This window comes from Galeopterus variegatus, unplaced genomic scaffold, assembly GCF_000696425.1.
Source record: "Galeopterus variegatus unplaced genomic scaffold, G_variegatus-3.0.2 Scaffold119, whole genome shotgun sequence".
Classification (NCBI taxonomy): domain Eukaryota; kingdom Metazoa; phylum Chordata; class Mammalia; order Dermoptera; family Cynocephalidae; genus Galeopterus; species Galeopterus variegatus.
In genome coordinates this window covers 538,891-554,016 of record NW_007726230.1, presented here as the reverse complement: position 1 = coordinate 554,016, position 15,126 = coordinate 538,891, and the positions used below count along the sequence as shown (strand labels likewise).

The 15,126-nt window shown below is 36.6% G+C and overlaps 1 protein-coding gene across 1 annotated transcript in view; it reads left to right on the top strand.

Annotated features, from left to right (window-relative positions):
* MGA (MGA, MAX dimerization protein) overlaps positions 1 to 15,126 on the top strand; it is an 87,724-nt gene that overhangs the window by 49,805 nt on the left and 22,793 nt on the right. The window contains exons 10-15 of the mRNA XM_008587529.1: positions 4,476 to 4,702; positions 5,770 to 5,958; positions 6,802 to 6,874; positions 8,137 to 8,654; positions 11,049 to 11,346; positions 13,003 to 13,623. Coding sequence (XP_008585751.1) covers positions 4,476 to 4,702; positions 5,770 to 5,958; positions 6,802 to 6,874; positions 8,137 to 8,654; positions 11,049 to 11,346; positions 13,003 to 13,623 — 1,926 coding nt within the window. The remainder of the gene's footprint in view (positions 1 to 4,475; positions 4,703 to 5,769; positions 5,959 to 6,801; positions 6,875 to 8,136; positions 8,655 to 11,048; positions 11,347 to 13,002; positions 13,624 to 15,126) is intronic.

The window sequence follows — 15,126 nt, the reverse complement described above, 5'->3', positions numbered from 1 at the left end:
ATGGAAAAATTTTTTTTTTTTTTTTTTTTTTTTTTTTTTGTCTTTTTTGTGACCAGTAAGGGGATTGCAACCCTTGGCTTGGTGTCACCCGCACCACGCTCAGCCAGTGAGTGCACCGGCCAACCTTGTATAGGATCCGAACCCGCGGTGGGAGCACCACTGTGCTCCCAAGCGCTGTACTCTCCCGAGTGTGCCACGGGGCCGGCCCTGGAAAGATTCTTATTATCCTTTAATTCTATTTTTTTCTAAATTGCAAAGGAATAGGTCAGTGGTTGCCTAGATAAGGGCTGAGGTGGAGGTTGGAGACAAAGGGGAGGGATAGATGGGTTTCAAGGAATCTTAGGGGTGATGGTTACATATCTTAATTGTAGCGATGGTTTCACAGGGGTGCACGTGTCAAAACTCATCAAATTGTATATATATGAGGGTACGTCAAAAAGTTCATTGGAAAATAGAATTAAAAGAAAGTATGAATTTTTCCATGAACTTCTTAAAGACCCTTCATATGTTATATGTCAGTTACAGCTCAATAAAGCAGTAAAAGAAAAAAGGAAAAACACATTTACTTATAGGACTATTTATTGCATACTGTTTAGCTTAGGTGGAAAAATGGGGGAAAATTCATTGTATAATCTGGGTTAAATTTTTATATATCCTACAAAGGAGTACAAAATGGTCATTAACAACGGTGAAGAATATTTAAAGACACAGAGGAACTTCACAACATAGTAATTAGTCATAAAATAGAATGTAGCATATGATCTAAATTTTATTAGGATATATTTTTGTACATACCTGCATTTTAAAAAAGAGGGAAGTAACACCAAATTTTTTTCCATAAACTTTTTGAAGTTACCCTTATATAATAAGCATTTTATTTAGAATGATTGGGGTAACCACCAAAACTAAATGCAATGGTTAAAAGTAGTCACTTGTGGGGACTGAGTACTTGTGGGGACTGGGTATGGTGGAAGACTTTTTGTTTTTATACAGTACATTTTTTTTGTCATTGTAACAGATTTAAACTTTTTCTGTAGTTACTGGCCCATTAATTCCAGTTGTTTAAAAGAGCATGGCGGGCCGGCCCCGTGGCTCACTCGGGAGAGTGCGGTGCTGACAACACCAAGGCCACGGGTTCGGATCCTATATAGGGATGGCCGGTTAGCTCACTGGGTGAGCGTGGTGCTGACAACACCAAGTCAAGGGTTAAGATCCCCTTACCGGTCATCTTTTAAAAAAAAAAAAAAAAAAAAGAGCATGGCACCTCCAGGGATTGTGATTGAGAAAAGGCTTTTGCAAGGGCTCTGAAATTGATGGCAGTATTCTATTTCTTGACTTGCATAGTGTTTACATGAGTATATACTTGTTAATGTGTATTAAACTGTATATACATTGTTCATGCACTTTTTTATGGGTATTTATATTTTACTATAAAAGATTTAAAATGCTTACAAAAATGAGAGGGAGAGGAATATAGTCTGCTGTGTTGGCGTAGCAGTTCTGCAGGTCTTCTAAGTCTAATACTATTCATTTCTGGTGCAACTATTATGGACACTGCTCGGAGTGAGAGGAGGTAGGATATAGGCAATTAAAACGAAGTTTGTCTCTTAAGCAGTTACTGTCAATTTGGGGAAACAAGTATGTCGTCAACTGATAAGATACACATTTATTGTAGTTTTAAGTGCTACAATAACTAAAGCCCCACAATGTTCTAAGTGTAATGAACAGAAGGCTTATTGAGGACCCAGAAGACAGCGATAATGCTAGGAGACTTGGGGAAGGTAATAAACGTTAGGAGGCATTTGAATAGAAACAGGAGGCTACTACTTTCTTGAAACTGGTTTCTCTATTCTTGGATCCTGTGAATGAATATATGCTGCTCTTGTCCTCCCATTAATACTATCTTTTCCTGCCTTTTCTTCCTTTTTTTCCCGAGTTTTGGGTAGAGTAGGAGGGTCTCTTGGTAATGTTAAGGGGAGCAAGGAAGTGCTCTCTGTATATTGGATCCCAGGCTATATCAAGTAGACAGTGGGCTAATGAAGTGTGAGGGATTGGTCTTTTGTTTTTACCCTTGTGAGGAGTCTGTTCATTTTTATGGCTTCAGCTGTAGTTTCTGCCAATGAAAGTTCTATATACCCTATATGATTATGTTGCTGCCATTTCAATCTTAAACATATCCTGAATAGAACTGAACTCTACCCTGCTCAGATCAGCTTTGTTTATGAACTCCCCTGTTTATTGGAACGAACCACTGTTTTCCCATTTACCCACAGTTGAAACTTTAGCATTAACTTTGATTGCCTATGAGGGATTAGGAGAAATGTAAATAGTCATTCTTGACATCTTAAGAGGTTTTCTTCTGAAGTAATATACTATGTATTCTATAGCTATTGTTATACTATATATTCTATAGTTAAAGAAAACGATGAAAGGAGACTTTTATTTAGTACAATGCTTCTGGAGGCCTAGAAAATCCTTGAAAGATAATTGAAAGAAGTGAAAGACTTCTCACTTGCCCTCAGGGTACTTTTATTTTTGTCATAGAATTAATATGTGTATAAAATAATTAGCAACTCTGAACATTAAAGTTTTTACCAGATGTGTGATAGAGGCTCTAAATACCACCTTGATTGTGAGGGCATCTGTGGCTGCCCTTTTAAAAATTGCAACCCTCACCTCAAAATACATACTCATACACACTTACCATATATACTAATTTCCCTTCCTGGTTTGTTTTTTCTCTTAAGCTGTTAGCGTAACCCAGCATATTCCAGCCTATTGTCTTTATTTGTCTTATTGCTTGTCTTTCCTCCCCCCCATCCCCCACTTCACCAACCAAAGCGCCAGGAAGGCAGAAATTTTTGTCAGTTTTGTTCTTAGTTATATCTGCAAAGTTTGATACATAATAGGTATTCAAATATTTGAATGCAATGAATGAATACTGGGGTCTTAGAAATCTTCGTGAATTATGTGATAAATGTGTAAGGTTTTAAAAGATAGATGACAGAGACTGCTAACTAGCTAAGGAATTGGCTCAATCACCTTCTAGCTCTGAAGGTCCTCCCCTTAATCTTTAAGCCTTTATTTAACATTTTGTGGTTGTGCTCTGAATGATATTAGCCTTAGGAACCCCTTAGACAAAGTTGCTCTTTACTAGGAGAGTCTTAATGTTCAGAGCAAATCAAGGAGCAGTTTGGATTCTGCTTTGTCATGGAAGATTAATTGAACTAAGTATTTGAATTAAGTATGAATGCCGCTCAGTCACTTTTTTTTTTTTGGTGGTGGTGGCTGGCCAAGAAGGGATCCAAACCCTTGACTTGCTGTTATCAGTACCATGCTCTAACCAAGTGAACTAACCGGCCAGTCCTCAGTCACATTTTATGTGACTTTAGGTAAAAGGTTTTGGATCTTTGGCTTAGAACCAGCTCTCTCCTCTCTGAGGACTGACTGTTAAAATGCAAAATACAATGTTTGCTTCTCTGTAGTTGTCCTCTGTATGGGAATGGACAGTTTCCTTAAATAATAAAACCCAGGAGCCTTTTAACCTAGATCCTCTGTTTAAGTAATCATTGCATGTTTTCCTTTGACAAATAAAATTATATATATTTATGGTATATAACATGATATTTTCATATATTCATACATTGTAGAATAGTATGTTAAAACTTTTTGATGGTATGGTTTCACCTCAGTTGTGTTTTATTGCTTTTATATTGATATAAGTTCTTATGCTGAGTTCAGGTTGTCTTTTGATTACAATTTGTCATTAGAATGCCATGGTAATATCTTGGTCTCTGGAGCCAGATTGGGTTTGATCCTGGTTCTGCCTCTTACTGGTTGGACTCCTCTGAACCTCATCTTCTGTAAAATGGAAATAATAGTATCTGTCTCAGGGACTGCTGGAGTTAAAACATAGTAAATGCTTAGAATAGGTGCCTAGAACAGTGCTAAGAACTATTGAATAGTAAGGTTCAATAAATATTTGTTGTCATTATTTGTAAAATAAAGTGTGTGGTATGAAATTATTGTTATCTTTTTAGTAAGGTCTTCGCTGACCATGTTAAATACAATAGTAGCCTGTTAACTCCCCTGTTAACTCTTTGTTCCTTACCCTGTTGTATTTTTCTGCATGGCACTTCGCATTACTTGATACTGTATGTATGTTAGGTTTTTTTTTTCTACTGGTTTATAAAATCTGAGGGCAAAAACTTTGTTTTATTCATAGCTGTGTTCACTCTAGTACCTTAAAACAATTTCTGGTTGATAGAATATGTTCCACAAATATTTGGTTAATAGGTGAATAAGTTAAGGTACATGAGGGCAACTAAAGGGTTTTCAGGAGGCATCTGTTTGATTGTTTTAATGAGTTACTGCCTTTTATGAGGGAGCATATTTTCTTTTGGCAGTGCTTCAGTGTTGAACTTTTGTTGCCAAAAGCACCTAAAATCTTATCTGTTTTGTTGTCGTTTATTAAGCTATATGTGAAACAGAGCCTGAACAGCCTGTTCGACATTACCCGCTATGGGTGAAAGTAGAAGGTGAAGTAGATCCAGAGCCAGTTTATATCCCGACACCTTCTGTCATTGAGCCTATGAAACCATTGTTGTTGCCTCAGCCAGAAATTTTATCTAATACTGTGAAGGGCAAACTGCTCACTGGAATTAAACCTGCACGGGCATATACTCCTAAACCTAATCCTGTGGTAAGTATGGATTTTCTTTTTTTTATTGAAAATTACAAAAGTCATTTGTAAAGATGATGGTTTCAACCAGATTTTTGGTTGATGTTCTGATGAATCATTTTGCTTTCACGTAATGTGTCCGTAAGATATCTTCCTTTCTAGTTTAATTAGTTTAGTTGCTGGCACTTTTTAAATGTCATAAAAGTAGAGATGAGTAGTAGTAGTTCTTAAAGATAAACATATCTATCTTCAAGACGATCACAGAAAGATGGGCTTTTTTACGTTACTTTCAAAAAGCCTGTAAAAGATACTCTTATTCCTATAGTGTAGAATGTTGAGTAATTGAAATATGTAGTGAATATTATTAGTAGAAAAACATTAAGAAAAAGCTTATAAAAGCAAAATTGTTATGTACAATAATAGCAGTAAAGTTCAAGATACAAAATAATGGTTGATATATGACTATATGAAGACTGGTAGGTAAAAGTAAGAGCTGATTCTTTTGTTGTGTTAATAGCTTAAGTTTAAATCTGATTGTCAAATCTATCTCAGTCTTCCCAGTCCACTAAATTGAAGAAAGATCTTCTACCACTGTATCACAGTGCTATTCAGTGTGTTCTCTGTACCAGTGCTAGTCTAAAACTTACTGGCCTGTGATGAAATAAATATAGAAAATGAGAGTAAGTACTTAGACATTTCCACAGGAAGTTGATTAATGTATTAAATCTAATACTAAAAAATGTGGGATTGCATTTTGCATGTCTTTTGTTTTTCTAGTAATTTATTTTATTGTATTTTACCGAAGTATCAGTCTATGTTGGACTGGTAACAAATGCATTCTTCACCACAGATCATTTTAGAAGCACTGCCCTGGTGTGATCTGAAATTTCCTGATACAGAACCAAAATCTTTCTTAACTGCCCCGATTCAGCCCATATGAAGTGTACTTGTACTATTTAATTTTGAAGTTTGCATTAAAAATTTATAATTGTTGTAATAGAAACAAAGATTAAACATCCTTTTTCTTTTGGAGTCTAGGAGACTTTTTTCCCCATTGTATGGAATGCTTTGTTGTATGAAACTTACAGGTTCGAGAAGAGGACAAAGATCCCGTCTACTTGTACTTTGAAAGTATGATGACTTGTGCCCGAGTTCGAGTTTATGAACGAAAAAAAGAGGAACAGAGACAACCATCCCCATCCCCATCCCCATCCCCATCTCCATCATTTCAGCAGCAGAGTTCATGTCATTCTAGTCCTGAGAACCATAGTGCAAAGGTGAATTACTTGTTGCATAATTTCTAACTTCTCTTTACCTGTTGCTGGTACTAGGATTTGCATAAATACCAGAATAATTAATCTGCCCTACTTCTTGTGGGGCAGAGAAGACTTAAATGATGTGTAAATCAATTTATTTAAATCAATTTATTTCTCTGCATACCTATTCTAGTGATCTGTCCCTTATGCTTTTTTAATATTTATTTATTGGGTGGCTGGGTTTTTAAAATACTTAGTCTATCTTAATCTATACGGCTGGCGATACTGGGATATGAACTCTTAACCTTGGTGTTATCAATCCTGAGCTCTAACCAACTGAGCTAGTTGGCCAGCCCCCTCTAAGAGTTATTAAAAGTATTATTCTTTCTGACCCTGGAGTAATTTTTTTAAAAAACTTAAACAATTCTCGTTTTAATTTAATCATTTATATGTAATTATTATGATTTGCATCGTTCCACATTGGTGGATTTTCTAAATAACTGAAGCTTGTCCCATTATTAAATATTTTTTCTTCTTTATTAGAACATAAAGTATATTATAAATTATTTTATTGATGAGTCGGTCAATATTAAGGACATTAGAGAGCAAGACTACTTGTTTTTGCCAATTTATTATAAATTATTTTATTGATGAGTCGGTCAATATTAAGGACATTAGAGAGCAAGACTACTTGTTTTTGCCAAATAATAGTAATGCAGCTGTGTGTGCAGATGTGAAGCTCTTGACATTTTAATCATTCTTCTGATTTAAGCTTCTGTGACAGATTTAATGCTTGTGTCCTAGTCTCTGTAGGTATTAAGTATATGTTGAATTGTAGTATTTCTGTGTTATTCCCTTCTTCAGGAACCTGATTCTGAACAGCAGCCCTTAAAACAACTCACCTGTGACTTGGAGGATGATTCTGATAAATCACAAGGTCAGAATGAAAACTAGATCTTACATTTGATAGTAATTATATAGGTCTGGATTATAAAATAATAATAATAATAATATAGTTATAATATAACAAATCACCAATCCAGCATATGTCTAAATATCCTATTTGTAGCTTCTGCCAAAAATAGAGACAATAAGTAAAAGTCTTTTCTCATTATTTGGTCTGTTTTAACACTTCTGTTCTCAAAACAAAAGAAAATTTATTCATGTTGATATGGTATGTTGTTGCAAGAGATATTTAGGATGAAGTCAGTAAATTTTTTTTAAACTTCTTTCCAAACCCCAGTGATATTGGCATCATTAGCTGTTGAAATTTTCCCTCAAGTCCTCTATAGCTGCCACTATTGGGGAGATGCAGGGGGAGAAGGGAAAGAATATCACTGATTTATCTAGCAGAGGTTATTGCCAGAATTACTGTGATGAGAGTATATTTGCTGTATAAATATACGTGTCTAGTGAGATATCTAGTCAACATGTCACCATGGACGGAAATACATTGGGGAGCTGAGTGATCTGCACACAACATAGAAATGGAACTGTTATATATAGAGGCACAGAAGTAATGCAGTAGAAACTAGAGATAGAGTACACATTTTTTTTTTAAGCCAGAACACTATCTCCCTTGCAGTTCTTTAGGATTGTCTCTAACCTCTGCATATTTTAAAGCATCTTGCAAAGATCTTTGTTTTGCTCATATAGGTAGTAGAAGAATAACTTATACTAAATAAGCTTAACCTTGGTTATAAGTCATAATTTGTTTGCAAACTAACCCTTTCTTATGGAATAGTTGCAGCTTTTTAGAGTAGTATTAAGGTTTCCCTTTTTTTTTTTCCCTAAGATGACCGGTAAGGGGATCTTAACCCTTGACTTGGTGTTGTCAGCACCACGCTCTCTCAAGTGAGCTAACCGGCCATCCCTTATATAGGGATCTGAACCCGTGGCCTTGGTGTTATCAGCACCACACTCTCCCAAGTGAGCCACGGGCTGGCCCTTAAGATTTCCCTTTTTATGAGAGAGCCCACTCAGCAAGATAATGAAGACTATTGTAGACTGATTTCTCTGGGATCTTTCTTTTTCCTGGAAAATTTCTCAAATTGTGAATGTTAAACCAAGATACGAGGTTACCACTGAAGGTAGATGGGAATGGGACACTGAGAAACTGTTGGATTTCTTTCAAAGTTTAGTAAAAAATGCGGTGATGCAGAAATATCTTTCAATTTTTTTTCTTTTTTTTTAAACTAGAAAAGAGCTGGAAGTCTTCCTGCAATGAAGGAGAATCCTCATCTACCTCTTACGTGCATCAGAGGTCACCTGGTGGTCCCACTAAACTGATAGAGATCATCTCAGACTGCAACTGGGAGGAGGATCGAAACAAGATTTTGAGCATCTTATCTCAACACATCAATAGCAACATGCCACAGTCACTTAAGGTGGGCAGCTTCATCATTGAGTTGGCCTCTCAGCGAAAGAGCCGGGGTGAGAAGAATCCTCCTGTTTATTCTTCTCGTGTGAAAATCTCTATGCCATCATGTCAAGACCAAGATGATATGGCTGAGAAATCTGGATCAGAGACTCCTGATGGTCCATTGTCCCCTGGGAAAATGGATGATATCTCTCCTGTGCAGACACATGCCCTGGATTCAGTGAGGGAGAGATTACATGGAGGCAAAGGTCTGCCTTTTTATGCAGGGCTTTCTCCTGCAGGGAAGCTTGTGGCCTATAAACGTAAACCCAGTTCAAGTACATCTGGGCTTATCCAGGTGAGGATTATCTTTAATCTGGGTATGGCACCTTTTTATACTTAGGTAACATCTTGGTTTTTTCAGAGCCCTTTGTGGGCCTTAAATCATTTATCTTCACATATCCTGGAACTGGGTGACAAAATCTTATCTGGTTTTGTAATAGTTGGATGCATACCTAGAGTGAATTTATGGCACATTTACAAACAGAAATGTTAAGGCTTGTATTAGCTTATAAGTTTCTTTCTAGTCTTCCCAGAAAGTTGCTCTTCCTAAACTTTATTGCCTGGGCTCTAGTGATACTTTGAAAACCAAGCAAGGGTATTCAGGGATTCTGTCTAGTTCTTGGAATTTATTATTGGCAGACAGCTTTCAGAACAAAACCATGTGTAGAATGTTAGGGGTAGTAAGGGGAAGATGAAATTGACTTTAAGATAGGCAATATGTATCTGGAAACTTGGGGAAAATTTTAATTTAGTGAGGTGTTATTCAAATACATAAGAAAAATTGAGCCATATATATGTAATGTTTTTTCTTGGTTTGATTCGTAGTTTTTTTGTCAGTATAATCATTGTTGCAGGACAAATATCTTTATCTTCTCAGTTTAGTAATTCAAGAAGATATATATTAGTGAATTTACCCTGGCATCTAGAAAAGCCTTTGGAAAGAGAAGTTCTGAATTAAAATATAAGTCATAGTCAGAAAGGTTTCTCTTGCTCAATGATATTAAATGCACTTTTATATCAGAGTAGCAAATACATGGAAGTATCTGACAAGGTTACTTGTTATAGTTATTTGACTTTTATTAGGTTGACTGCTTCTCTGGGTTAAGGGCTACTCCATTAATAATATGACTGATATACTTAATTAAAAAGCTTTTTTATTTCTATTCACTTTTGCTGGTGCTGTGTAACTCTTTCTGTTTGATATTTCTTAAACTCTTACTGATGAGGAGAATGGTGTTTTCTCTTTACCTCATTTATTGATTGAAAGCAGAGACTTGCCTGAGATCGTTTCTAGTGAGACTAGACTCCCTGAAGTACAAACAAGAAATTTTATGTTCTCCTTTCCTGCCCGGGACTCAAAAAGCCACCATAGAATGTAACTTGCATAAGCAGTCAGGCAACTGTGAAATGTAGACTTTGGTGAAGCTGCCGAGTAGTTTTCAGAGCAGTCCCAAAGGAGTGGGTGGGGTATCTCATCAGGATTGCACATAGCTTAAAAAAACTACTAGTAAAGTTTACATTTGGATGAAAAGATCACATTCTTTGTACTAAACTCCAGGCAAAGATTCTGTTCTCCCTGGGAATAATCACGATTTTCTTAAGTAGCAAAGAGTAATTTTGTTTTGTGTCTTTGAAGATGGAGTGGCTTGCTGTAGCTATTCTCCTCACCAATTCCCTGTTAATACAGAGAGTAGACGCCACCTCACTACACACCTTGCACTCCTACTTTTAAATGATGAAAAGGAGGGCTGGTGAGTTAGCTCAGTTGGTTAGAGTACCATTGTGTAACACCAAGGTCAAGGGCTCGGATCCCTGTACTGTCCAGATGCCAAAAACAGAAAAACAGAACAAAAAAATCCAAATAAATGATGAAAAGGAGATGTAGAAAAGATTGTCTTCTCTAGTCACCCAGCCATATGATCTAGAGAAGAAAACTTGGGAAATTTTTTCTTTTTTTTTCAAAATGATGCTGCTTCTGCTCAAGATGGGCCATCTAATCAAATTAGGCGGTGAAGAAAATCTTTACCTCATTTTCTGGTTCACTTTCTTCTGACAGTTTAGTGACTGTATCTAGAATTAGAATGAGTTTCTACGAGCATTTATTTTGAGCTCGTGTTTTGTTCAAGAGGTGAAGGCAGTATCTTCAAAGTTGAGCCTATCAAAAACCAAAAACTGAGGTGGCTTAGATTATTGTAAAAATGCTTTCTTATAACTTAAAGTTGATTCACCATATGTTTTTCAAATATGAAGGATGATTGAAAGGACCCTGCTGTGAGGGCTTCATTAAACCTGTCTGGTCTTATCAGAGAGATTCTGTGGAACAGTTATTCATTTTTCTTTATGATTTGTAATAGCTTACTCAGAATTGCTTATTGACAACTAAAACAATTGGATGGTTCTTTAGATTTAACTGTATCTTTCACATATATAGGATGCGGAAATGAGTTTCTGATACTCTCTTTCCAAACTACAAAATGAAGGAGATGAGATTAGTTCAGAATATCAGACGATAGTATTTTTTACTTCCTCATTACTCAGATTATCCTGAATGGAAAAAGTCCACTTCTTTTCCCTTTTAAATCTGAAAAATAGACTTTTAAGACCTTGTAAAAATGAAACCCCTGTCAAGGGAGAGAAGTTAGCAAGAGAATTTTATCTTTACAGAATTTCTCTTTGCCACTTGTTTCAGGTTAATGGTAAGAGTTACCCGCAGGCTAAGTTGCTATTGGGACAGATGGGGGCATTGCATCCAGCCAATAGGCTAGCTGCTTATATCACAGGCAGGTTGCGACCCTCAGTCCTGGACCTCTCAACCCTCAGTACTGTCATCTCCAAGGTAGCATCCAATGCCAAGGTGGCTGCATCCAGGAAACCTCGTACCCTGTTGCCTTCAACATCCAATTCCAAAACGACATCCTCCTCCGGCACTACAACAAATCGCTCTGGGAAGAATCTGAAGGCATTTGTCCCGGCAAAAAGGCCAATTGGTAAGTTGGATTGTACATATGGTTTGGAAAGGCCTATGACTTCGTGCTGAGCCAGTGGGTATAGTTATGGAGGTTGTAAAAATTAGAGAAGTAGAGAATGTGGCATTATTCTTATTCTTGATGTCTGTCTTACCTGAATTTTTTTGATTTTTTTTTTTTTGGTAACTCTTCTGATGACTTAAAATACAAGGTGAATTGAACTCTAGTTAATTTTACAGTTATTTTTGAGACTTTTAGACTGATTTTATTAATGTAGAAAAGACTTAGGATTTTAATTTTGTTTTTTAAAAGGGAAGACATTTAAAAATATTTTCTCTAGTTTAATATTTTTCCTATGAGGACTGGTGTTTTTGGCATCAGTCATACGTATGTTCCTTGAACTTAAGAAACCAAGGAGCTAGCAAAAGCTAATGGAGTGGGTTAGTATAGGCTTAAAGTAGGAGGCTCTTGTAAAACATAATTTTGGATAATTCCATTCATCCAGGATCTGTGAATGAAAACCTTTCTTTTACTTAATATTTCAGTGCTTGAGTCCATAATAAATTACCTTCTTGAGGCATTTGTGCTTTAGCATTGAGAGTATCTACAGTTGGTTTATTGAGTGTCTCTTTTTTGTTGTTTCAAATCTTTTAGGAATGTAAAGTACATGTCAACTGTGTATTCTTATTCTAATAGGAAATTAAAATCTCTGGCTGAATGCTAGAGTTGTGTGAAGATAGAGGATAGGCATTGTATGCCTTAAAAAAGAACCTATTTTACCTCTTTTAAAAAGCAGCTTTAATTGTGATTTTAAAAAAAGCAGTGCTATTCTTCTCTCTTTTGAAAAATGTCTTTACATATTTTAAGATGTAGTATTTAACTGTCTCATAAGAGAACAGCTATAAAAAGGTGGAGGTTCTGGGACAGGAGGAAATAAATGGTGGAAATAAGTTTCAAAATTAGAATTGGGAAAAAAATCCTTTACTTTCTTATTTTAATCTGTTTTTTTTTTAAAAAAAAGATGACCGTAAGGGGATCTTAACCCTTGACTTGGTGTTGTCAGCACCACGCTCTCCCAAGTGAACAAACCAGCCATCCCTATATGGGATCCGAACCCGTGGCCTTGGTGTTATCAGCACCACACTCTCCCGAGTGAGCCACGGGCCGGCCCCTTATTTTAATCTGTTTTTTTTTTAAAAAAAAGATGACCGTAAGGGGATCTTAACCCTTGACTTGGTGTTGTCAGCACCACGCTCTCCCAAGTGAACAAACCAGCCATCCCTATATGGGATCCGAACCCGTGGCCTTGGTGTTATCAGCACCACACTCTCCCGAGTGAGCCACGGGCCGGCCCCTTATTTTAATCTGTTTTAAGCAAAGTTGTTTGCTGCTGTATTATCTTTTTAGTACCCTGAAAATATGAATATATTGCATAATCAAAAGAATTTTAGTAGGAACACTCAATTTTAATCCCTTTCTTGTGTGAATTACAAGGGTTTGTTCTGTGTTGAGGGAAGTGTTTGATTTCTGTGGGTGTAAATTGGCACATATAATGCAGGTAGATAGTACCTGTAAGAAATTCACCCAGTAGTGCACAATAAATGTTGATAAGCTCAGTCACTAAGAGGATAAAATTTGAGAACTGAAGATTTTTGACCTGCAAATTTTTATTTGCAGCGGCTCGACCCTCTCCTGGTGGTGTGTTCACACAGTTTGTGATGAGTAAAGTTGGAGCCTTGCAGCAGAAGATACCTGGAGTTAGCACACCCCAACCCCTGACAGGGCCTCAGAAGTTCAGTATCAGACCTTCTCCAGTAATGGTCGTCACACCTGTGGTTTCTTCTGAGCCAGTTCAGGTGTGCAGCCCTGTGACTGCTGCTGTCACTACCACCCCTCAAGTGTTTTTAGAAAATGTTACTGCTGTGACACCTATGACTGCTATTTCTGATGCTGGAACTAAAGAAACTACTTATTCTTCTGGTGTCACCACTGCAGGGGTTGTTGAGGTCTCTGAAACTAATACCAGCACCCCTGTAATATCTACCCACTCTACAGCCACTGTGAACCCTACAAAAACTACTGGGATAACTACCCCTGTGGCTTCAGTTGCTTTTCCTAAGTCTTTGGTAGCATCTCCAACCATAACTCTTCCTGTTGCTTCCACTGCCTCCACCTCCATAGTCGTGGTGACCACAGCTGCATCTTCCTCCATGGTGACTACCCCAACTTCATCTCTGGGTTCTGTTCCTATTATACTCTCAGGAATTAATGGGAGTCCACCAGTGAGCCAGAGACCAGGTAAGGCTTAGATATTACTAGCTGCTTTACTGTACATCTATTTCTATACCTTTGTGGTTGTAATAGGATACTAGATATATCAGGGTAATAGTGTAGGTGTTTCTGCTATAACTTGGTACATGTATTCATGAAAACTTTTGCATTCTTCAGAACTGAACACTAAAAAGAATAAAGCTCATGGTTAATAAAGGGATAGGACAAATCACTGAAAATCTATGTACTTTTGTAACCAGAACACTAATAAGAACAATAACTGAAATCTTGAGAGGTAACTTGAAACCGCCTTGACGGATGGTTTGTGGGGTTGGAGGGTGCCTCGGGAAATACTAAAAACACTCAAAAACATTAGATGGAAGTACTGGTTGAAGGATACTGAAATAATGCAGATGGGAGTGGAGCTCTGAGCCATTAGAGCAGCCATTAAGGTGGGCACAGGAAGAAATGCTATCTGCTATGTGCTGAGAGGTAAGGGTACACTTCTTTAAGAAGGGAACCCCAAATGCAGGTGCTCTTTTTGGGGGGCTGTGTGGTACCACTTTTTAAGAAAAAAGAGATGAGAGGGCTTCTGCCCTTGCTCCAGCCCAAGCTGAGGCCTTTTCTCCTTCTTGCTGAAAATTAGAATATACTCCCTGCTATCTTAGCTCCTCTTTCCTAGTAAAAATCACTTATGAATTAGCACCTATTTAACTATTATACATGAACTGATTGAAATAGAAATAAGGAGACATATTTCTTTGTTTAGGACTCTAATATTTTTTATTTATCAAATTTTTAGTTGAACTTAAAATTTTTCTCTTGTTGGCTTAGGTTAAGTGAATTTGAAATAGGAATATCCTACACTTAAGTAATTTTTATATCCAAATGCACCTAGCTAAAGTCAGTCATTCTTTTAGTCTACTCAAAGAGGAATTAATGTGGAAAAGAGTTAGAGACTTGGCAAGATTTGAGGGAAAATAAATACCCAACAGCAAATTCTGTCTTTGTTATTGATATTTTTCTTATTAAATGTTTTTATGTATATAGTACATGGTCTAAATCCCTATCAGTCTTTTAAGAAAGAAGTGATTGGGAGTTAGTTCATAAGTTGAAGTTCTGTTGAAAGGAAAAGTGAATCACAGTATTAAACTTGTTTTTCTTCTGCTTCTCCCCATAAATCAACCTGTACAACATGATTAGTTTAATATATTATAGTTTTGGAAGTGAGGACATCGTTGCTAAAGCTGCTTTGATATCCTGTTGAATGTCAAGGTTCATTATCTATTGTATTTTAACAGATTCTGTCCTCTAAACCATATGGATTCCAACCTTTCTCTGTAGTCTTTCATTCTATCATGAAAACTATAAAGTAGTTTAGTTTTTTTTGTAGTTCCATTCTTTATTAGATTTAATTTATTCAGGATTTACATTCAGGTATTTTGTTCTGAGTCCCATCTGTACTATCATTTACTGAATATTTTTATTTAAATCAACTACTTTTTTTTTTTTTTTTTTTTTTTTTTTTTC